This window comes from Dermacentor variabilis, chromosome 5 (genome assembly GCF_050947875.1).
Source record: "Dermacentor variabilis isolate Ectoservices chromosome 5, ASM5094787v1, whole genome shotgun sequence".
Lineage (NCBI taxonomy): Eukaryota > Metazoa > Arthropoda > Arachnida > Ixodida > Ixodidae > Dermacentor > Dermacentor variabilis.
Window position 1 is genome coordinate 5,861,885 of NC_134572.1, and position 24,923 is coordinate 5,886,807.

Consider the following 24,923-nt stretch of genomic DNA (forward strand, 5'->3'; position numbering starts at 1 on the left):
GGTGGCAGCGGTGCAAAGTCGTAACAGTGTCAATACCTTTTCGGAGGACCGAGTTGCAACAAACAAGTTGCATGTGGAGTTTTGGTACCACAGTCTAGCGGTATCGTCAAATACGCACCGTTATACGACAGAAAATTACAGGAAGAAGTGAAACTCTTCGATCTCATTTCACGCGGTGTGTAGGAAACGTACGACAACTGGCCTGGTTACGTTTGCCAATGTAATGGTTTCTCCAACAAGAGATTGACCAACACAATTCACCAGTTAGATTGTCTACCGGACCCGTGTTTTCCCGTGGATTACGGAAACAAAAATTATAAAGCTGTAAAAGGCTTTTAGCACGATAAAAATGAGTGCCACAGCGGTAACGATGGTACGTACGTCAAGCTGCAGGGGTGGCAAGACCGCCTGTGTACCCACCGACGACCCTCAATTCCTGTTTCCATGTTTCAATTACGGCGATTTACACGATACGGGAAAGTGTAAAACTGACTTACCTTAGAACAACAGAAAGCTGAGCTAGTTGGTAAGGATTCATTATGCAAAAAAGAAGTGAGGCGTGCAGACAGGACACAAGAGTAGAGAAGTGGACAACACGAACGCCGACTACCAACTGAAGGGAGCACTGAGGCGAAAAAAGAAAAAAAGACACAAAACTCATCTGCGCATGCTCAGGAATGGTAACACCACGTGTCAGTCGGGTACACGTGCCGGTCTACGTGAGAGATAACTGTTAAGGCACTTAGTCTCTTCCTTATGTGAAGTAATCGAAGGCTGACTCACGCACGCGCTTCCACCATTATAGATATGCCATGCTTCTACCATAAGACGCGTATCTTCATTCTTATGCCTGTACAATATCGCAGATTCATTTAACTCTGGCGTGCAGTTACAATCTCGGCAATGTAGCGAAAGATTAGAAGGCTGCTTCGTGTTGTATTCTGCTTCACTACTCGAATACTTCTGCTTCGCTACTCGAATACAACACCGGTCATATGAGTGGACCGCTATCCTATTACGGAATACCGATCGATATTATAGAGAAACAAAGGCCCTAAAATGCGTAAGGCGTGTAATTCAATAAAACAACGTCTGACGAACATTACGGGACTAAACAACGCAGTGGTGGTCGTTACGAATGAGATCATAACGTAACGTCGGCCGAGCTCTATAAATATGTATGTAGTGCGACACCGTTACGAGAGACCGCGTGCACCGAAGGAATCGGCATGTCACCACATCGATAACACGAGCAAATATAAAGCATTCCAAATTTGGTACAAGTGGGGCATCATTTCCGAAGATGCCTTCAGAGATGCCGCCGCAGGAGGATCGCACAAGTGGTTCATCTTTGAGCAAGCGAAAGCGCACTGTGCGGAAAAGGTGCTGTCATAAAACAAACAAATATTCAAAAAAAGTAAAACACACAAACTGTCCGTGCGTGTCTGGGAATCCTTTTTTCTTCTCTTCCTGCTGTTATCATTCTGTACACGATAGAAAAACAAAACACGGTGGTGATGATTAAAACTTGTTTTATTTTGTAACTTCATTAAACATCTCGGCTGTCAAACAGACAATAATATCGCTTCCAGTGTACGCATTCATCGTATGAAGAGGGGTAAGAGTGACGTTGCTGTTGACGACGCACGTAGGCACTCTGTATATTGCCAGGTATGGCACCCACAGCAGAATCGTTGACCGCAACGGGAGGTTTCAATATACAACGTACGCCGGTTACACTCGAGTCGCGCATCGCTGATTTGAGTACTTCATACGTGTCGTCGTCCGAATTGGATAGAAAAGCATTCAATTCCCCAATCGTGTGAACTGGCCTTCCGTGTCGCTCGTCAACCAGAGCTAACGAATTGAGCTCTTCGGTGCTTGGCATTGCATTCTCGTCGCGCTTTTTCCTAACCGTGGCTCTAATGGTGTTACGCTGTATGCAGTCGAGCTTGAGAATGTTCGCCATGGCTCGTAGTCGTTTTTTATGCGCGGGGTTTTTCTTTTCGCCACGATGCCGCGTTCGAAAACGCCTGACATCGCTTTGAGTTTCGAATTTACCAGACTGCGCGCGCGCTCGTTGGACGGGTCGGGCCCGATGGACTCGCCCAACTTTTTGATTCCAGCCTACACTGCGCGATCTCGTTCGGTTCCTCGCCACGGGTCGTCCGAACCGATGCGAGCTTCACCGGAGCGGGGTCCTCGTTGGTTATTTGATCGGAAACGTAGTCGGACACTGCAAGTGAGGCCGCATTGGAGTGCCCGTATCATATGGCCTTTGTATAATCTCCGAAAAAAATTGATTCGCAATTGGATCGTCGTCGTTTGCGGAAATCTCGTCCTCGTCCGGAGAGGCATACTTGCACAATTGCTGTAACAGAGAATCATCGTCCTCGTTGCCTAATCAGTTAGGCACCGTTTGTTCGATTTTCTTTGTAGAATCTTTGGGATTGGTAATCATCGCGCGATTACCTTTGTTACCGGTTATTGTAGTCCTGCGTAAACTTCCGGATTTTTATTCAGTAAATACTCGGCCTCAAGTCTGTTGTCAACGTTGTGTGTGAACGCGGGTGGAATTACGAACTCTTTTGGCATTGGTATGTTGCCTGCGATTTCGTCGGTCTCCTTTTTTTCCCGCAACGCGGCTTCCGTTTAGGCCGGCACGAGTTCTCGTTTTATATAATCAATGGCGCTTTTAACGTCGTTTTCATCGGGAGACATATCATCGCTAAATTCCAAGTACACTTTTAGAGAAGGAAGCGACGATATTTGACTTGGCTGTCGCTGCTGTTTTTCGTTTTTGCCATTGGAAATCTTTTTTTTTTATTTGAACTGCTATATACCTATATAGTTATAGAACTAATTTAAGTGCCCATTTTTCTCTCTGGTTGTACATTAGCGATGTCTTTAAAGCGAAGCTTTCTGTAACAGTGTATGTGTTACCAGTCCAGTCCGTAACGCGTAATGCCACCCTTTTCCTTTATTACAAAAGCGTGTCCACAAACCCGATCACATTCATTATACGCTCGTAATAACGTTCTTTCACTCTACGGACCTTTGTCAATTTATTGATTACAACATTACGACCGAGATTCTCGTTAGTCGCTCCGCTCGTTCTCGATGCAATGCCAAGTCCGGTCACGACGTTACCCGTGTTATGCATGGCGTTGGCGAGAGCAGATATCGCCGCATGAGCATAACCAATTTTCGAATCGTTCTTTTTGGTGGGGTTTGGTAAGAGATTGTATTTGACTGCGTCCTTAATTATACCGAACACGATCGATCGAATACATCCGAGTTGTAAGATGGATATATTTCTCGTCATGATCGACAACATAGCTTCATCGTTTTCCAGTTCGTATAGCTTGTTCGGGTCTTTCAAGGTACGAGCGACGTGCATCATGACGCGCTGCAATCCTTGGGCCGACAAAATCCACTTTTTTAGATATTTTAGGCCGGCGCAAGTCCTTCACTACCAAAACTGCAGTCGTGTACGTCATTGCAGAGGCGTCCACGCAAAGTTGCAATTCGTGCCGTACAGGGATTTTTTCGACGGTTTAGAAGCGAAAGCATCTCGCCTAACGTTTGCAAACTTACACCTGCGCATGGCTTCTTTGAGGGTCTTGGAATAAGATCGTCGCATGACCTCTTGATTCACAATGTCTTCATACGAAAGTTCGAAAATGTTCATGGATAAAGAAGCCATCGCCGCTGTCCTCTATTGTTTTGATCGGGGTGTATTTTTGTTAATATAGTGTTTTGCTAGTAATCTGAAAACAGTAAACAACACTACCACCCGTTCTTTCTTTTTGTTTAGAACACGTATCAATCTTTTTATTGTTGATAAAATTCTTATTGTTGGTAAAACTTAACAGCCAAGCTGTTTTAGAGGTAACGGTCGTCTTCACTATTCTTTGAGCTCCCAGGCACGTATGCTTTCTCCGTGAGGACGCCTCTCCGAAGCTGCATTTACCTAATAAAAATGTTTATTCTCTCTCTCTCTCCGTTCTTCGTTTCTCCATTCTCCATTTCTACGTCCGCAGTAGCCGCTGCCTTCTTCCTTTTCCCAGTAGCCAATCTATATGACAACGGTAACTCATCTTCGGAATCGTCGTCTGCAGCAGTTGTTTGATTAGGTAGATATGCCGACGGTATGTCATCGGTGTCGCCCGGGAGTGTATAGCGGCGGGCTGTTTCTTCTTCTTTTTAAAGCTACTGGGTTCACCGAACGCTTGGAATTGCGTACCCAAAAAATCTCTTGATGTTGACACAACAGCGGGGATGGCGGTCTTCTTCGCCACCTTCTTTCTATTCTTCATGATCTCGATTATTTGCTTTTCAGTTGTCTCGGCTTAGTTTTCCACTCGATTTCTAGCAGCAACCAACGACCTTTTCACGCTACTGAAATCTTTCTGTTTACCTGCCTCATTTTTCTTCTTACTATCGACAAATTGTTCTATGACACGCCTCATCGCCGGGCTCGGTTTCTTTCTCTTGAATGTCGCTGTGTTGGTTTCTTGACACCACCACCAGCCACTGTCGTCGTCTTCTTTACAGCAGCCACCGCATTCTTTTTCTTCCTACTAGCAGATGGCGGGTCTACGTATCTAGGTGTTCCATCGGGTTTATTAAGGCAGCCCTAACTGGCAAATTGAAGCGTAAATGAAGAGCTGCTGTCTGCCACAGTTCTTTTTTTTAATTTCAGCTCAGCTAGATCTATATCAATATCCAAATGAATTTGCAGCAGGTTTACTTCTTTTGAAATAATCACTCAGAGCACCAAAATATCTCGCACTGTTGGGTTCGCTGTTTTGTAAATATTTAAGCGAGGAATCTTGTTTACCGTAGGAAATCGTTGCAATATTGTAATCCGCAGTTTTCGCTGTCTTTTGTTGTACAAATACACTATGACCGTTTTTCAGTATCGGGATTTGTTGTTCCTTTTCAACCACTGAGTAACGTTGTAGTTCTTGTGATCTCTTTTGTCCACTCTACTGCATTTACGTTTTTACGAGACGGTATCGTCATCTCGCGGAACTGCTCCACGACGCCGTCACTCCTGCTGCTGCTGCTGCTGTTGCACGACCACCGCCGTATCACAGCCGCCTTCGTTACCGCTGTCCAACGAAGCGGCCGAGGTAGTGGGCGTGACCAGTGCGTCTCCCTTCTCGTCGTCCCCATTGCGGTTTCCGTGCCGTTTTCCCCACCGCCATCGACACCATCTCTCTCTTCGATCGTCCACTCGCGATCGTTTTCCTATTCGTCCGCCAACGTGGGGGAGCGCACGAACTGTAAGAAGTGCATGCCGCGCCACTGGTTTTTGCGAACCTGGTGTAACACGCAGCGAGTTGGGCGAAACGGGCACGTGTAACAGGAAAGCGGGGCGTTAAAGCTACGTTGTTGACCGAAGCGTAATCGTTCACTGGCATTTTATTGCGAGCCCACAAAATCAATCTGGGACCGTGCTTCGTCGAAGGATCTTTAGAAAACAGACCGCGATCACGTGATACGTCGCTGCACTTCGGATTGTCTACTACAAACGCGGTCAATTGAGACAGTATGCTTTCCTTCATCGTATAGTGATTCATCGCGATTCATAGTGATTCATCGTATAGTGATTCAACGCGTCCTGCGTTATGGGTCCCAAGGTTTGTACACGGGGCTCTGTCGAACGACGTCCCGAAGCCGTGCGTCGGTCGATCGCTGTGCACTTGCAAGTGCACAGCGATCAAAGATACGAACGGAGGAGGACAACAAAACATGTTTTGTTGTCCTCCTCCGTTCGTATCTTTGTTGCACTCTGACGCCTGTCCTCGATGTTGCTGCTGTTGTAATATCGGCGGAGGGTTTGCATTGGCTTCGGCCGACGTTTTTCTAACGTCGAATCAGTTATCAAAGCATTCGTCAGCGTAACTTCTTTCGGATGGATCGCGTTATGTAACACCTCCAAATCACCGCTTTGGATGAGATCGTAAGCGTGTGCATTTGCGTAAGAATCATGTACCGCCAATGCATTTAATTGGTATAATAACTCAGTTTTATCCTTTAACGAGGTGACGCTGGTGCAACGTGAATAATTTGAAAAAATAAATCGCGCAGCACGGTTTTGCAAGGCTTCGATGTTACTGATGATGTAAGTTTGTTCGGGATCCCAAATCGCAGACGCGTATTCGAGTTTAGGGCGGATTAATGTCGTGTACACTAGTTTTTGAATAAGCATTGGGGCTTCTTTTAATTTGTGTTTAATAAGTCCGAGAGTATGGTTTGAAGAGGCAAGGGTAATATTAATATGATTATTCCATGATAAGTTTGACTGAATATTGATGCAAAGGCACCTGTAAGTTGTGACGAGTTCCACAGCGCTGTTATCAAGGGAGCAGGTGGTTGTAATTCATGGCGTATTGGTGAATACTTGCGTAACGGCATTCGTATCCATCTGCGGCCCTCGAGACCGCCGTTACACAGACTGGGTAGTGATTGGATTAATTTCCTGTCGTACCGTCCATGTATACGTTTACGAACGCATCCGCAACGTTTGTAAAGGGGAACGGCACGGGTCCGTCGTCACTCGCCATTCTATATTCGAATGCGTGCACGAGAGCCCGAGTGCGCAACGACGTGTACTCGCTGTCCGAATCCTGAGGACCGGCAACGTGTCCGCAAAATGGGTCACACAAAAATAACGATCGTATAGTCAACTGTGCAAACGGAGCGCATATTCTGTTGACTTAAATTATTTCAACGTTTTCATCATCCTCTTCTTCAACGTCGTTTCCTTCATCGCAACCTCTTCCCCCCCCCCCCCGTTCTATTTGTGAAAAGAGCGTATCGGTGTTCGCAATAATAGGAAAATGGGAGTTTGCATTACATGCATCGTCGCACCAAATAAGGGTTCTTGTCGACCGGATTCGCAAAGCAACGAGCCCACGCAATGGGCTGAGAACACGCAAATGCGTTCATTACGGCGGCATATGTGGAAGATATCCGACATTTATCTTCGTTAGACACTGGATCGCGACAATCGCCATTTTTTTTTTTTTTGCCGTTTACACAAGAGCGATTCTTATCCAACACCTTTCATTGCCTGTTATTATTACCTGCTGTTACGATCGTAACCTTCGGATCGGTATTAGTGGTGGGGAAAACACGTAGACAATCGGCGGCAACCGACGGTGCATCGTTTTCGCTATGCAAACGCTGCCTTTTGTTTTGCGGCTGTTTCCTTTGTCGTTGATAATGACGTCGTCGTTGTTGTACGTGATGTTGCGTTCTGACAATTTCCTTTATGGATGGGCATGTCTTTTTAATTTCGCTGGGGGGGCTAAACGCAAACTGGCCCATGTCGGCAATTTCCGCGTCGTCGTCGTTTGAGCTCGCCCCGTAATATTTAACAACCATAGCGGGGTTATGGTCGGTTATTGCGTCTTCACCGTGCTGTGTGCCGGTGCTACACCAAGAACACGACCAACACCACGTTCTGTTATAGCCGTACGCCGTGCCCACAATCACGACAGTGGCGGTACGTGTTCGGTGTGAACCTCGTCGTCACCGCCGCCGTCGTCGTCACGGTGGTATACGTAGCGGTCGTGCACTTGTACGTAAGAACAGAAGAAAGTTGATTTTTGTTGTATCTCTTCATTGGCGAAACGTTGATGACGATGGGGTAACTTATTTTACGAGTCTAGTGGTCCCGCGCGTGCTGATATCTTTGGGTAACCCTTAATGTAATCGGTATACGCACTGTACTATTTCTCGCAAAACGCTACGCAGATTGTAATAGTTTTAATCCATATCAGACATGGCATTTTCATAAGCTATGGTCTGGATAGAAAATAGAGATGCATTGGTACACTGTAAACGAAAATAAACCCACCTGGGAGTTTTAACAGGGGATGTGCCCTAAAACCTCTTCTCCTGGAATATTTACTCCGACGTATGGGAGCAAAACAGCGCCATTTCCTCGTTTGACTCCCGGGTTAGAGTCCCGGACCAGGATGAATTTTTCTTCAACTGTGAGGCTTTTCTTTCGAGGAACCCGTATGGGTTTCCTTTGTAGTAACTGCTACGGATGGCTGGATGTGATTTTCCCTTTATTAATTAGAGATAGATCTCCTATGAACGAGTATGCGAGTCGTAATTCTGAAAACAGCACAGCTGCTCCCTAGGCGGTTTCGAGGCACACAGTATCGTGGCTATATATATCGGCAGCGTTGCTTCTTGAGTATCGCGTGTACGTGGAATATCTTTCAAAGTTCTGCATTAGGCGTTTCTGGAATGTTTGTGTATGTCATAATATATGTGGTTTCATTGACTTGTTTTGTTAAATCTGACGCGAAATTCGGCCAGCAACCTCTGCATGTAAAGATCTTCGCGCAAACTCACGCGATGCCTCTTTTTATACTCCCGTTGCACCTCGAAAAAACTCCGTCCATTGCAAAGCAAAAAAATATAAGCAGAAAAGAAACTCCCATAGTTCCACGCAAATATTCCTCTTGCACGGAGTAAAGATTCTACTGCGATCATACGGAGCATAATAAACTCCCAACCGGGGGGTCGCTAGAGGGCAAGTATTATACTCCCACCTGGGAGTTATTTCCGTTCACAGTGTATATTCTGTTTTTTTAACACGCATTTTCATTTTATTATTTTTTTTTGCGAATAGGGTAAGGCCCATAAAATGGGCGACGTTGTTGTACTATCACGTACGCCGCAGCCTAAACGTGTGCGCCGGGCATGGCGCCGTCGTCGGAAGCAGCGTCACACTTTTTCCTCGTCGATCCTCGCAACAACTGCTGCCGCCCACCGTCGGCAGCGCCTTGCCAAGGGCCGCATTTGCAAAGATATAGTTTAACAGAGGTTTACCCACCCTGTTCGTATTTAGTAGTTTTGTTAACAAATCCGTTTTCACAAGAATAGGCACCCAAGGATAGATTCAACGCAACCCACCAATCGCAACCATAAGGAGCGATTTTCGACACGTCGCTATTGCCACGCCCATGTTGGCACACCTCGACAGAACGTCCCGTTCTAACGCGGGGGTGTGCTCCGATTGAGTAGCATTGGTCAATTTTTCAAACATTTGAATGGTTCTAGCACCACAATCCACGAACATACCGGCATACAGTAAGTCCATCGGTTCGCTCGAAACAAACATGTTGTGAGTTTTCGATAGAGAATTGACGGTGTCGTATTTCACACCTCCGAGCCACGGACTATGATGGTTAGACGGTAGACCGTATCGTCGGATAATATCGGCTGCAGACGTGTACTCAATCTTCCGACGAAATATACTTGAGCCGCTACGTGTACTTGCGGGTGTGTAAGCGTGTAATTTGGCCCCAATTGTTTGATTACTTTATGTATAAACTCACGTAATTCCGGATCGTTCGGTGTCTATCTACGTCTAAATTTGCTTGTAACATCAAATTACATGGTGCGCCTAGTGAGTAATACTTAGATTTAAACCTTTGAACATTCTCGCGGGTAGCTTCCGGGGGTGCGCCGTCAGTTAATTCCATGAACGTGAACGGCGTCTTTCACAAACGTTCTGCCGTTTATCGCCTGTCCCAATAACCTCCTCAAATGGTTTCCCAGTCTGCACTCAAGTTCGCAACGGCGTTACCGGATGCCCAGTACTGTTCCAATTGGTTTTTGGGGTCGAGCGAGTTCATCGGGGCAATGATGTCGGGAAGCTCCGGAACCCGGTGTGCCGACAGTGGCTCCATCTCCGATGAACGGAGGAACTACCGTGGTCGGGCCGATTGCAGCTGAACGACCTGTCTCTTGTGAAAAATATTTACGAACCAGACTTCACCACTGTGTGTGCTCCATATTTTTTATTTTTTTATGCACACATGTACAATATTACATACTACAAAAAATAAAGAGGCACGAAAAATGGCAACGACGACGGCAACTACGAACGTCGCCGGAATTCATCTGTGCATGCTCGATCCCACGACCGGTATGAGGCGGTGATTAAAACAGAGCACAGATCAATGGATATATAATTTGTTACTTTCGGAAAACAGAGCTCCCAAAGAGTTAAACAAAACGTACTCGTTTTACGAAGGGAGTAAAAATCAAGACGCGCGCAACGCCCAATGCGTTACGATGAGGACCAGTACGCTAGCGGCCGTAACAAATCATTCGGAATTGAATTTGATTGACGAGCACACGGGAAGAGTCCTTTCGGCTCCCCTGTGTCCGGTGCCTTTTGCCCGAAACATCACGTACGATCGAGACGCGGGACTAACTCCATATTGTGGTCTCACCGTTCATCACTTGGCGCAGTTTCTCTCCTTTTTTGGACCAGACGAAGAAGAACGTATTCTCCATTCGAAAGACTACAGAAACTTATGCGGCACTGGCATCGAGTTGGCACTCGCACTAACCGACTTCAAACGCGATTACTTTTTCAAATCGCCAAAGCATTCCCCTGTGTACTAGACGACCGATTCGTTCACGCCATACACTCGCGTCCAGAGTTTGGTCATTGCAGCAAAATTTATTTGGCTGCACTCGTGGCGGCTGATCGCCACTTCGTATCGCCACACGAACCAGACGTGCGAACGCCAGTCCCTGGCGCGCTCACATCGGAGCCGTCGACATGACGGGCAATAACAACATTTCACCACCGAGTGATGAAATCAGACGACAGTTTAGTAAAGACGGTGGTGACGGCAATGGAGCTGTTGATTTGAATTTATTGGATAAAGCTCAAACCGTAAAGTTTGCAACGTACATTGCGAATACCGCGTTTGTACCGATGTTAATGTATCACATACGAGAGTGCGTCTTTCTTCATCACGAAGGCCTACGAGCGTTGTACGAGGCTGGTGAAGGCGATTCTCTAAATCAGACGCCAATGTGACCGAACAGTGGATTACGGCTCATATTTCAACGCTCCCATCAGACATTGAACATCAGTCGGCTTTCTCACACAAATACCGTGGATTGCACATATTTGACATCCACTATCATCAACTGGTTCCGGATCAGAGATTGCCCGGTTTTCCCGCGAGAGGTTCAGTCGACAGTTACGCCGTTGCCACGGCAATGTTAAACGGACCTCACGATAGATGCGCCATAGTTGCTCTGATATCTAACGTGGACAATCCGTTGGTGCACGGAATGCCGTTGTGGGCCATCCATTACGACGGAAAACGTAGAGTCCCGTACGGGGGGCAGGTTGTTACCAACCGAAACTTCATATTACATGAAAGCCTATCACAAGTAGTTTAGAACGACAGAAAGGTGAGCTAGTTGGTAAGGATTCATTATGCAAAATAGAAGTGAGGCGTGCGGACAGGACACAAGAGAAGAGAAGTGGACAACGCGGACGCCGTCCGTGTTGTCCACTTCTCTACTCTTGTGTCCTGTCTGCACGCCTCACTTCTATTTTGCACAAGTAGTTGTTGCATGCACATAAACCACACTAATGTAGAACTGCTCATTGCAATGTAGTGTGTGGTTCGTATTTTCCTTTTGTTTTTATACTTCTGTTGCTTCTCCTTTTTTTCTTTTCATTCTGTGTTCTCTTCCTTTTCTTTTGTCTTGTTTTCACCTCTTCGTCTTCGCTACTGCTACTACTATATCACTACCGTCGCTACTGTTACTACTATCCTCGTTGCCTCTATTACTACTACTACCACCTCCAAATTTTTCCTTGATAAATTCAAACAAACATAGCGCACCGGGAGATAGAACCACCGTATCGGTGACCTCGTTTATGGTCAACACGGGTTCTGTGCCTCAAATCGTCCTCGCTTCGTCCTCGTCCCAGTTGACGTACATGTCCGCCGCCCACGGTAGGAAACGGCTTATAACAGCAGGTAACACCACGGCATTTTTCTGGCTCGTGTGTTTGCTGGAACACATGTCTACCAACATACAGAGATAATCGAAATTGGGAGACGTTTTGTCTCTCATTAAATTATTAATTCCGTGTCTTACGACGTCGTGCTTGTAATACGATTCGTTCAACGGCCGGACAATGTTGGGATGGAAACTCTTAGTCATACACCACAGCGCCACTTTTATGACGGTGCCAAATTGTTAACGATTATACACACTTATGGCGAGTCCAATGGGACGTTTGAGTTGCGCTTCGCTCATAGGTAACCCGGTGTATGTCGTCGTACCTCCTGATGACGATCTGATTCATGTCGCACGATACTCGCGGTTTTTCGTTATTGAAACCCATACATAATTGGTATTAAGCGTGTCTATACATCAAACAAACCACGTAACCCATGGTAGAACCGACGGCGGATGGAACCAGTCACAGTTTAGACGCAAACACGTTATCGGCCTGACCCCTGCTCAGACGCAGGCACCTCGTTGCAAATGCCGGTACGTGCTCGATGACACGTATACATTTTTCTTATTTGGAAGTGAATCCAAGAAAATTAATTGTGTGACCGTTATTCGTTGCCGATGCAATGTCGAAGTTGCTCAGAAAAATGTCTTCCAACCCTTTTCTAAAGGCAGACATCTTTACGTTTTTGCGACGACGCTGTGGGAAAACACAGCATCGTCGTGTTTTCACGTTTCACGTTATCGGAGAGGATGCGACGTACGGAGTTATTGGGTAACGGCCGCAGAGAAGTGAATTTTCTTCTTCCAACGGCCTTGCTCTCATTTTCGTTGTTTCGTCGATGACGCCGTCTATCTCCTTCTTCATCGTCGTCCGAATAATTTACAATCTTACTCAACATGTCAAAGCATCGTCCTTCTTCGTCACTACTACTACTGTTGTCCCAAAATTTATACGAACGATCGTAATCGTTACCGTATCATTTCCTTTTGTTAGAACGACCCATAATGCTATTTGGGGTAACGCGCATGACACCTACCATGCGTTGCAACATGGTATCGATGCCCATTATTTTCTGTTGTATGGATTGTGGTACTTTGTGAAGCAGACGGAATTACGAGCAACAATTTTGGCGAACATCGTGAAAGTGTGATCGCTTTAGCGGTCGTCGTCGCCTTCTTCGTCATCGTCGTCAAAAAAATCGTCATCGCACCCTTCGTCGTTTTCGTTGACATCGTCGATGTTTTTACACGCATCTGCCGTTGCGTCCTGGTATACGAAAAAATTACACTTTTTAATAACTTCGTTGAATGAGCTCATCGTTATCATATATTCAGCGTATTGTCTTTCAAGCATTTCGTACACCAGTCCTTCTCCATTCGACACAGACTGTATTCGATATGTGAATACAATGTATTTGTTCGGCGAATTTGTATACCGTTAAATTAATGATCGTTTGCAATAAAATATTATTTCGATTCGTGACACGCAGTCTTCTAGTTGAAACATTTCTTTACTTCATCGTCGACCACGTACGGAAACGATAGAGATAACGTATCCACAAAATATTTTTGCATTTCGTAAAGCTCGTTATCTGTAATTTCTTCCTATTCCTCTTCTTCCTCTCTGTCGTCGTGACGTCGTTTTCTTTTCTTATCTGCTTTAGCTTTTCTCTTCTTCATCTTCTTTACATACGGCGATACAGAACCGTGCCGAATTCAGAATCGCTGTTGCTGATGCCACTGATACAGTTACTGCTGTTACTGCTCGCAGTCTGTTTCTCGTTCTTATTATCACCACCGGAGGTACGATTATTATGCGGAGGTGAGATGTTTACGAGGGGTTGCATTGGTTCTACCATTTTCATTATTTCCGATCGTTCATCCCTGTTACCTCAACGTTGTAGCATGTCCTGCATATTCGACTGCATCTCCAATTTTAATCGGTCTGCAAATGATGTTTGCTCTACGACGACGGGTGCTGCTTCATTATGAGTAGTATTAGTAGGAGGGAGAGGTGCCCTTTCTTCGTTAGCAGCTACGACAACGACGTCGTCCTCCTCCTTCTTCGATCCGGTGTTTCTTTTTCTTCATCTTCCTCCTCTTCATCCTCACTACCTTCGTCGTCACTACTCTCACTACTACCTCTACTACTTTCACTACCGCTTTCTATGGTGGTACTATGACACTCAACATTGCCCTCGGTAGTACCTTCGGTAACTGTATCGGTATTATCATCTGTAAAGGTGTCGGTAACGGTATCGGTTAACACCGTCGTTCTCCTCCTCGACGGCGGTATCGAGTGTTGGACAACCACTGTCGTCCGCTCCACTTTGTTCCATAACGTCGTCCGATAAAATTTTTGCATGTATCGGTCAGTGTGGGCGAATGACTTCTACCTCGAACAGGACATATTGCACTCTGCTCTCCAGATTTACGAATGCATCGAAAAGCGTCTGCAGCCACCGAAACGTTCGTTAACCGTCTACACCCGTGTTGTGAATTCTCTTGAAAAATCGTTACCCATTGATTTCTAAACACATGACAACGCGCTCAGATTTTTCTCTCAAGAAACAGAGACGATAAAGGCCGCGGTAGCGGTTGCACCACCGCAGCCACCAACGTCGCGAGACGGAATCCTGGCCACGGCGGCCGCATTTCGATACGGGCGAAATGCGAAAACACCTGTGTACTTAGGTGCACGTTAAAGAACCCCAGGTGGTCGAAATTTCCGGAGTCCTCCACTACGGCATGCCACATAACCAGAAAGTGGTTTTGGCTCGTAAAACCCCATAATTTAAGTTTTAAATTTTGACCATGCCTGGTAATTTAGTTACTAAGCGAGTGTTTGTAAGTTTATGCGGCCGATAATACAACCGTCCTTACTTATTGTAACTGTCTGCTAATTTGGAATTTGCTATAGCAATCGATGTTTCGCCTCTCGGGCGAAATTGCGACATTTTGCAATAGTAATTCGCTCTCTCTCTCTCTCTCTCTCTCTCTCTCTCTCTCTCTATATATATATATATATATATATATATATATATATATATATATATATATATATATATATATATATATATATGTATATATATATATATATATCATCATCATCAGCCTGGTTACGCCCACTGCAGGGCAAAGGCCTCTCCCATACTTCTCCAACAACGCCGGTCATGTACTAATTGTGGCCATGTCGTCCCAGCAAACTTCTTAATCTCATCCGCCCACCTAACTTTCTGGCACCCCCTGCTACGCTTCCCTTCCCTTGGCATCCAGTTCGTAACCCTTAATGACCAACGGTTATCTTCCCTCCTCATTACATGTCCTGCCCATGCCCCCATTTCCTTGTCTTGATTTTAACTAAGATGTCATTAACTCGCATTTGTTCCCTCACCCAATCGGCTCTTTTCTAATCCCTTAAAGTTAGACCTATCATTCTTCTTTCCATAGCTCGTTGCGTCGTCCTCAATTTAAGTAGAGCCCTTTTCGTAAGCCTCCAGGTTTCTGCCCCGTAGGTGAGTACTGGTGAGGCACAGCTATTATACACTTTTCTCTTCAGGGATAATAGCAACCTGCTGTTCATGATCTGAGAATGCCTGCCAAACACAGCCCAGCCCATTATTATTCTTCTGATTATTTCCGTCTCATGATCCGGATCCGCCGTCACTACCTGCCCTATGTAGATATATTCCCTTGCCACTTCCAGTGCGTCGCTACTTAATGTAAATTACTGTTCTCTTCCGAGACTGTTAAACATTACTTTAGTTTTCTGCAGATTAATTTTTAGACCCACTCTTCTGCTTTGCCTCTCCAGATCAGTGGTCCCCTGAGTTACTAAGCAAGGCAATATCATCAGCGAATCACAAGTTACTAAGGTATTCTCCATTAACTTTTATCCCCAATTCTTCCCAATCCAAGTCTCTGAATACCTACTGTAAACACGCTGTGAATAGCATGGGAGAGATCGTATCTCCCTGCCTGACGCCTTTCTTTATTGGGATTTTGTTGCTTTCTTTATGGACGACTACGGTGGCTGTGGAGCCGCTATAGATATCTTTCAGTATTTTTACATACGGCTCGTCTACACCCTGATTCCGTAATGCCTCCGTGATTGCTGAGGTTTCGACAGAATCAAACGCTTTCTCGTAATCAATGAAAGCTATATATAAGGGTTGGTTATATTCCGCACATTTCTCTATCACCTGATTGATAGTGCGAATATGGTCTATTGTTGAGTAGCCTTTACGGAATCCAGCCTGGTCCTTTGCTTGACAGAAGTCGCAGGCGTTCCTGATTCTATTTGCGATTACTTTAGTAAATAGTTTGTAGGCAACTGACAGTATGCTTATCGGTCTATCATTTTTCAAGTCTTTGGCGTCCCCTTTCTTATGGATTAGGATTATGTTAGTGTTCTTCCAAGATTCCGGTACGCTCGAGGTCATGAGGCATTGCGTATACAGGGTGGCCAGTTTCTCTAGTACTATCTGCGCACCGTCCTTCAAGAAATCTGCTGTTACCTGATCCTTCCCAGCTGCCTCCTCCCTTTGCATATCTCCCAAGGCTTTCCTTACTTCATCCGGCGTTACTTGTGAGATTTCGAATTCCTCTCGACTATTCTCTCTTCCATTATCGTCGTGGGTGCCACTCGTACTGTATAAATCTCTATAGAACTCCTCAGCCACCTGAACTATCTCATTCATATTAGTAATGATATTGCCGGCTTTGTCTCTTAACGCATACATCTGATTCTTGCCAATTCCTAGTTTCTTCTTCACTGCTTTTAGACTTCCTCCGTTCCTGAGAGCATGTTCAATTCTATCCATATTATACTTCCTTATGTCAGATGTCTTACGCTCGTTGATTAACTTCGAAAGTTCTGCTAGCTCTATTCTAGCTGTAGGGTTAGAGGCTTTCATACATTGGCGCTTCTTGATCAGATCTTTCGTCTCCTGCGATAGCTCACTGGTATCCTGTCTAACGGAGTTACCACCGAGTTCTATTGCACCCTCCCTTATGATGCCCACAACATTGTCGTTCATCGCTTCAACACTAAGGTCCTCTTCCTGAGTTAAAGCCGAATACCTGTTCTGTAGCTTGATCTGGAATTCCTCTATTTCCCTCTTACCGCTAACTCATTGATCGGCTTCTTATGTACCAGTTGCTTCCGTTCCCTCCTCAGGTCTAGGCTAATTCGAGTTCTTATCATCCTATGGTCACTGCAGCGCACCTTGCCGAGCACGTCCACATCTTGTATGATGCCAGGGTTAGCACATAGTATGAGGTCTATTTCATTTCTAGTCTCGCCGTTCAGGCTCCTCCACGTCCACTTCCGGCTATCCCGTTTGCGGAAGAAGGTATTCATTATCCGCATATTATTCTGTTCCGCAAACTCTACTAATAACTCTCCCCTGCTATTCCTAGTGCCTATGCCATATTCCCCCAGTGCCTTGTCTCCAGCCTGCTTCTTGCCTACCTTGGCATTGAAGTCGCCCATGAGTATAGTGTATTTTTTTTTCACTCTGCCCATCGCCGATTCCACGTCTTCATAGAAGCTTTCGACTTCCTGGTTATGACTGGATGTAGGGGCGTAGACCTGTACAACCTTCATTTTGTACCTCTTATAAGTTTCACAACAAGACCTGCCACCCTGTCGTTAATGCTATAGAATTCCTGTAAGTTACCAGCTATATTCTTATTAATCAGGAATCCGACTCCTAGTTCTCGTCTCTCCGCTAAACCCCGGTAACACAGGACGTACCCGCTTTTTAGCACTGTATATGCTTCCTTTGGCGTCCTAACTTCACTGAGCACTAATATATCCCATTTACTGCCCTCTACTTCCTCCAATAGCACGGCTAGGCTCGCTTCACTAGATAACGTTCTAGCGTTAAACGTTGCCAGGTTCATATTCCAATGGCGGCCTGTCCGGAGCCAGGGATTCTTAGCACCCTCTGCTGCGTCGCAGGTCTGACCGCCGCCGTGGTCAGTTGCTTCGCAGCTGCTGGGGACTGAGGGCCTGGGTTTGATTGTTGGGTTCATATAGGAGGTTGTGGCCAAGTACTGCACCAGGGTGGCCAATCCTTCTCTGGTGAGGGAGTGCGCTACCGGTTCTGGTCACCGGGAGCTGGCCACACTCCAGGCCTGTTTATGCAATTTTATGAACACGCGGATTTTTTTTCATCCGGTGGAAAATTGCGTGGCACCGGGATTCGAACCACGGACCTCTCGCGCGCGAGGCGGGTGTTCTACCTCTACGCCACCGCAGCACCCGCTTGTATAAAAGATGTGTTTATGGTCACTCGATCCTATGCTGCTCGTTCCCTTGCTCGATCCCTTGCTCGTTCATGACCATTTCTCTCAACTTCTCATAAATTCCTTCTGCGATCAGATAGTAATTGATGGCCGATGGCCTATTTCTGCCTTCCCACGTGATCTGGCCATCACACTTAGGCAACACATTCACGATAAAGAGGTTACATTGCTCACAGAGATCTAGCATTATCTACGCGTCGTTGTCGGTATAACCATCTAGATCCTGCATGTGGGCACTCATGTCACCCAACAGGATAATTTTGGCACAATTCCCAAAAATCTTAATATAAGAACTTAGCCATTCCACTAACTCTTGATTCTTGTTCATTCTCTAGCCACAGCGCCCCACAAGGATAACGGGAGGACCAGGCAAGTCGTAACAAAGAACTCTCCTGTACTATATCATAGAACGCAGTCGAGGCTCCTGGTTGAGCTGCGAGCGCTACCGGACGCTCTTGTTTGTTTGCCAGAGCGATAGAGGGCGTAGCAAAAGTGGGGCACTCTTCTGTCCAACGCTTCTTCGTCGGCGTTGTGCGAAACAACGATAGGCCAACAAGCAGGCGCGCATGGACGGAGGCGCCAAAGGCGCCGTTTAGTCGACCGGAGCAAAGGGCCTGCAAAGGAAGAGACGAAGAATGCAAAGGAAGAGACGAATAATTTGCATCACGAAAGAAGCCAGACGTCTAGGCCCTTTGCGTTTCAACAAACCCAGACCGTTCCCCTCAAAGTTAGGAAGATCGGGCACCACGTATCTAGGAGCGCTTCGTCCACCGGTAACAATATACATGATTGAAAGCCTTCACACAAGCTGCAGTAAATTGCCGAAAAAGAAGGCGTCTACTGACAGGCAACACGTTTAAACGAGTAGCGCAAGTTTCCCTTGGCAGTTTATTGTGCGGCAACCTATAGTTTCACTTGCGCGAAGCGCGGGAAAGCTTATCCTCGCGTAAGTTACGTTTTGTAGAAGCGGCCGCTGAACGAGACTGTCGGAGATCGTGGAAACGGTTCCTGGCACCGAGCGATTGAGCTTGGAGGCACCCTGAAAGGGGAGCGTTAGGAAGCTACAGATGATACAGGCGCCATTGAATGGGCAGCTAGCAAACTAACGGAAAATTGAGACAGAGCCAAGAGACACAGCCGGAGAAAATGATATTGGTCGAACGAGCAAAAAGCGCGAGAGAAAGCGGGCGGAGGACGATCGCGGAGCTAGTGCGAGCATAACGAGCGCACACGCTCGTTAGGCAGCCGCATGCGACCTCGCGGCCATCTGGTCCTTGCTTCTCGTCGGCGGCAACACGCGGACGGAACGACCTCGGTGAGGCGCGCGCTCGCCGCGCCGCCACGCGGCATCGTTCGAGAGAAAGCGGCGCCGTGTCGTGCTCGTCATCCGCGTCGAGGAGAAGGCGTGCCCCACCGCTGCCGCCGCTAGCGAAGCCGGTCGACTGCGGGCCAGACCAGCGAGGAGAGACGTCGGCGTGGCCGAGTGTGTGCGGGACCGTGAGCACGCGTTGCTCGCTGGCGGACTGCGACGAGCCGCCCGGAGGACGAGCCATGGCGTACGAGACGGACTCGCTCCGACGGCTTGTCGGCAGCGGCAATGCCGGCGTACGTGGACTCATTGGCGCTGGATCAGCAAGGCGCAGGAAGAGCGCGAGACATGCAACCAGAAGCAGCGTGCCAGCGCGTTGTCGGACTCCGACGCAGCACCGTAGCTCCAGGTGAGCACAGCAATGCGTTGTGGGCCAGCGGACGAATTTACAAAGCTTTTCGTTCGTAAGTGCTCTTTGCCACTAGCTAGTAGCGTTCACTAATGTATGTCCAGCATCACGATTGGCTGGAATTTTCGATTGAGAACAATTCCAGCGAAAGGGCCTTTTTGTGAATACGGGTCGAGATGGCTGGCAGGCAACGAAACGCTGTCCGGCATGACAGCGAACACCTCAGCCGTGTTCGAAGCAACGCTTGTAGAGAGGCGGAAGTTTCAAGTTCACTGGCCAAGTAATTCTTAGTTTGAAGAATCTTTACTATGCTTTCGATTATGGCGCAAATCACTAAATTATGGATGCCAATGCAAATTATGTCGCTCCACTCTGCGCAACTGCTCCGAAACGCAGAACTCCGCCTCACTGGGTGAAACCGAAGTGGAACTTTGGGCCTCTGGGAACCCTTCTTGGCCATCGGCGAAAGAGCGATTTCGTGGTTTTAATTGGGGTTACGTTGCTTTATTTCCTTCGTCTTAGAAGTATCTACAATCCTCTCGACGCACAACGCACGACGGCTGAAGGTTTACTATATGACGACAGGTTTGCTCTACCCGCGATGAGCGAATTGGTCTAACTGAGCAAGACATCGCCAGTAGTGTGGCGCATTTCCGGACTCACTTGCCTACATAACCAATCGAACAAGGGGAACGACATAGCACAATAGCCTTTGCGGCACTCGGCACGCATGTTTACGCTGTTCTGTATACGGATCATGCGTTCACCAGTCACGCGATTGATGAACCGTGAAATTTGCGTGAAATAACAATTTTGCGAATGAACGTCGTATGTTCCGCTGATTGTCAAAACTGTGCTTATACTACCTTTCAGGCATGGGCATACGTAAATCTGGAAGGTAAACGCGTAGTTCAATCCTGGCTTAAAACGTAACAACTGAGAACTCTTCCCCTTTTGTTATTATTTTTTTCTACATTGTAACTTGGCGCTGCCATTCTGGTACGCCACACGTGCAAACGCCTGCGCTAGCCGCCTTATTTGACGAATAAAAACTACTAGTGTGTGTGTGTGTGTGTGTCTGTGTGTGTGTGTTTGTGTGTGTGTTGTGTGTGTGTGTGTGTGTGTGTGTGTGTGTGTGTGTGTGTGTGTGTGTGTGTGTGTGTGTGTGTGTGTGTGTGTGTGTGTGTGTGTGTGTGTGTGTGTGTGTGTGTGTGTGTGTGTGTGTGTGTGTGTGTGTGTGTGTGTGTGTGTGTGTGTGTGTGTGTGTACATACATACGCATACATACGAAGCCCTTCGCATGTATTATTGTCGGAAGCGTGTTCCCTTCGAACGAGTTTATCTCTAGTCTTCCGGCTATCACTCACGATTCGCGACGTTGAGACCCTGCAGTACGTGGAGAGAACGAGGAGTTTGGTTATGTTGGCATCCTTTCGTATGGTCATTCCTATCTCGCGGAGTTGTGCACACCAGAATAAATTTTGGCGCTTCACATACCGAAACCGGCTAAACCCAGAGATCTGCAAAACTTCAGACCAATATCGCTCACGTCGTGTGCAGGGAAGCTTTTTGAGAAAGTGATCCAAACACGACTGAGCAATGACATCGAGCGGAATGAACTTTTTCCCCACTCTATGCTTGGCTTTAGGCCACACGTCTCGGCACAGGACGCCTTATGCTTAGCGACGAAGTTTTGGACCCGCCACGAAGCAAAGAAGCCAGGATAGTTGTGGCGCTCGATGTCAAAAAAGCGTTTGACACGATCTCTCACGAAGCAATCCTCGAAGGTCTGGAAGACATAGGTTGCGGAGGAAGGGTGTTTCGGTACGTCCTTACCTTCCTTCGCGACAGGAAGGCAACGATTGGGTTGGGCAGTACGCGCTCTGACGTCTTCGCGATGCCCAACCGAGGAACTCCACAGGGCTCAATCTTGTCGCCTCTTCTTTTCAATGTCGGGATGAGGCGACTGGCCCTAGAACTCGAGCAAGCACGGGACCTCGGATGTACGATCTATGCCGATGACATAACGTTGTGGGCACACCGGGGTTCCTACGGAGAAAAACAAGAGCTATTACAGGAGGCCATTAACAAGGTAGTGAACTTCACCAAGCACGCTGGTATGACGTGCGCACCCGAAAAATCAGAGTTCATGTGCGTACGCAGCAAGCGTCATAAGAAAACTACCACACCAAGAATAGACTTACATCTCGACGGCAAGGCCATTCGTGAAGTCGCCCAAATGAGAGTGCTTGGCCTGCTTATCCAAGAGAATGGCAACGTCGATGCCACAATTCGGAGCTTAACACCAACCGTTAAGAGTGTGGCACGTATGATATGGCGAGTTGGACGCAGCCACAACGGGCTCGCGGAAGAAGAAACTATTAGGCTGGTACAAGCATTTGCGATTAGCCGCATTACTTACGGCCTGCCGTTCCAAAAACTTAACCAAAGTGAAATGAAGAAGGTGGACACCCTTATCAGAACGGCATACAAATCTGCTCTGGGACTCCCGAACACAGTCAGCACGGAGCGCCTGGAGCGATTGGGTATTTACAACAAATATGAAGAACAGGCCTCTGCAGTTCTGATATCGCAAAGAGAAAGGCTGAGCTCTACGCCCCAGGGCCGCTCTATTCTCCAAAGACTGGGATACAACGCTCGACCCTTATTCTGCGGAGACGAAACAGACTTGTTGTCACGAGATTTGAGGGAGCACGTCCATGTCTCACCTATACCACGAAATATGAGTGCCAGGTACCACGCAGGCCGCAGACAGGCCAGGACGAGGACTCTGCAGAAGCGATTCGGCAAGGATCCGGCCGTCTACTACACGGACGCGAGTGAAACCACTCGCAGGGACTTCTACGCGATCGCCGCAACCAATAGAGTCACCACGATAACCGCTACGGTTAAGACTACCTCGGTATGCACAGCAGAGGCAGCGGCAATAGCGCTGGCGATACGAGACGCCGACTTTAAGGGTCAGTCGGCTCATGTGCTTACAGACTCGCAGGCAGCGTGTCAACTCTTTATGCGGGGAATGCTACCGCGCAGCGCCGAAAGAATACTCGGCTCACGACTGGACCTGGACCACGGCATTACATGGTGCCCCGCGCACAACGGACTCGACGGGAACGAAAGGGCAGACCGCATAGCTCGAGGAAGCAACGACCGAGCAGCGGCCAGAACCCTAGAGGAACCACTGTCCGCAGTGCGCGACATATTAGAGAGTCAGAGGAGGGAGAGACGGACCTACGGCGCTCCGCACTGCAAACTAAATAGAAGACAAGCCCAAGACTGGCGTCGCATACAAACCAATTCATACCCGCACCTAAACCTCTTACACAAGCAGCACCCGACATATTACACCGACACCTGCCCGTGGTGCGGCGCGAAACCCACGCTGGCTCCCATAACGTGGGAATGTACGGCTCGGCCAAGCAACGTCAATTCACCTTTTCTAAGCGTCACAGACTTCGTACGGCAGTGGGAGGCACTACTCGCACGCGAGGATCAGGGGAGCCAGTTGGCCCTCCTGGACCAAGCTCAGCGAGCCGCAAGAGCCAGTGGAGCCCTGGACTGAGGGCCCCACCCAGACCTGCCATAACTCCGATTAACTGAGCAATAAAGTTTTTTTCTCTCTCTCTCTATCATGCTAGTTGTAATAACGCATCCAAGCCTTATTTTATGTTATCTCGAAAAGGTAGCGTGCCTCTTAACATGTTTCGCAGCTCTGCAAACTTGCAGCACGAAGTGGTTTCTGGGATTAGGATAACCTGCTGCGAACAAGGCAACTACCTCGTCCACAGGACGGGCAAGTATTCCGCGGAAGAAAGGGAAGTCGTCAGCGCTACATACTTCAAGCGTCCTTCCTCCCAACCGAGCGCAGTGCTGCCTCAGTGGCAAAAAGCGCGTCTGCTTTCACCCGCGTGCGCTGACGACCCACCGTCGCCCGCGACCTCTGTTCTGTCTGCGACGAGACTCTCCATTCAACGAACTTGCGCCCGCCGTGGCGGTACAGCTGTCTCCTTTCCCTGACTCCTTTTCATGTTACTCGCACGCTGTGACGTCACGTAGGAACGTTATCTGCTTCGTATCGAGAGCACTTAGCGAGCGCACAATCGGGACTCTCCATATTGTGTACAGTAGCTCCCTTATCTTCACATTCTTATCCATGCAATATGCCTTTGTCACTCGTGCTTTCTATGTGTACGTGTGCGTCGAGTCACTACAAGAACAGTTCGATGTAATCACTACGAACTTGTTCTTTTCTTTTTCATCAACGCGTTCCTTTTATTTATTTTTTTTTTGCGCGCATTGTGAACCTTCTTATTGGCGAATCAAAGCACGGGGCGTCCGCCCTTGAATTCCATACATAGAGTTTCGTACAAAAGTGGGTGGAAGAAAAGCTGGCATTAGCCAATATACGTTTGCTGCCGACACGAAGGTTCATCCTGCATAGGAATGACGGGTCACGGTTAGATGCGAAAAGCTGCCTCTCCGAGTATGCGGAAGAAGTAACCATGTCCTCATGTTTTCCATGGTAAACACCGAACCCCCAAACACTGAGATGGAGATTAAACTACATGTAGTACTTTCTCATGTTGCTGCTGCATCTTGGACTTTCACGCAATCTAGAGGATTTCTAAACGCACTCAAAGGTTGTCTGTAACTACACAGCGGCCCATGCGAAGGAAATTAACAGAAGAATAAAAATGGGTTGGATCGCGTACGGCGGACATCGTGAGCTCCTGACTGGGAGCTTACCGTTATCATTGAAAAGGAAAGTATACAATCAGTGCATTTTACCGGTGCTGACATATGGGGCAGAGACTTGGAGACTGACAAAGAAATTTGAGAACAAATTGACGACTGCGGAAAGAGCGACAGAACGAAAAATGTTAGGCATAACTTTAAGAGACAGAAAGAGAGCGGTTTGGATCAGAGAGCAGACGGGTATAGACGATATTCTAATCGACATCGAGAGAAAAAAAATGGCGCTGGACAGGTCATGTAATGCGCAGATTAGATAACCGTTGGACCATTAGGGTGACAGAATGGGTACCAAGAGAAG

General features: G+C 47.4%; 1 protein-coding gene across 1 annotated transcript in view; it reads left to right on the plus strand.

Annotated features, from left to right (window-relative positions):
• The first annotated feature begins 19,486 nt into the window (after positions 1-19,486).
• LOC142582203 (uncharacterized) overlaps positions 19,487-24,923 on the plus strand; it is a 72,232-nt gene continuing 66,795 nt past the window's right edge. Inside the window, exon 1 of the mRNA XM_075691621.1 lies at positions 19,487-19,850. Within this exon, the coding sequence (XP_075547736.1) occupies positions 19,684-19,850 (167 nt within the window). The 5' untranslated portion in view covers positions 19,487-19,683. The remainder of the gene's footprint in view (positions 19,851-24,923) is intronic.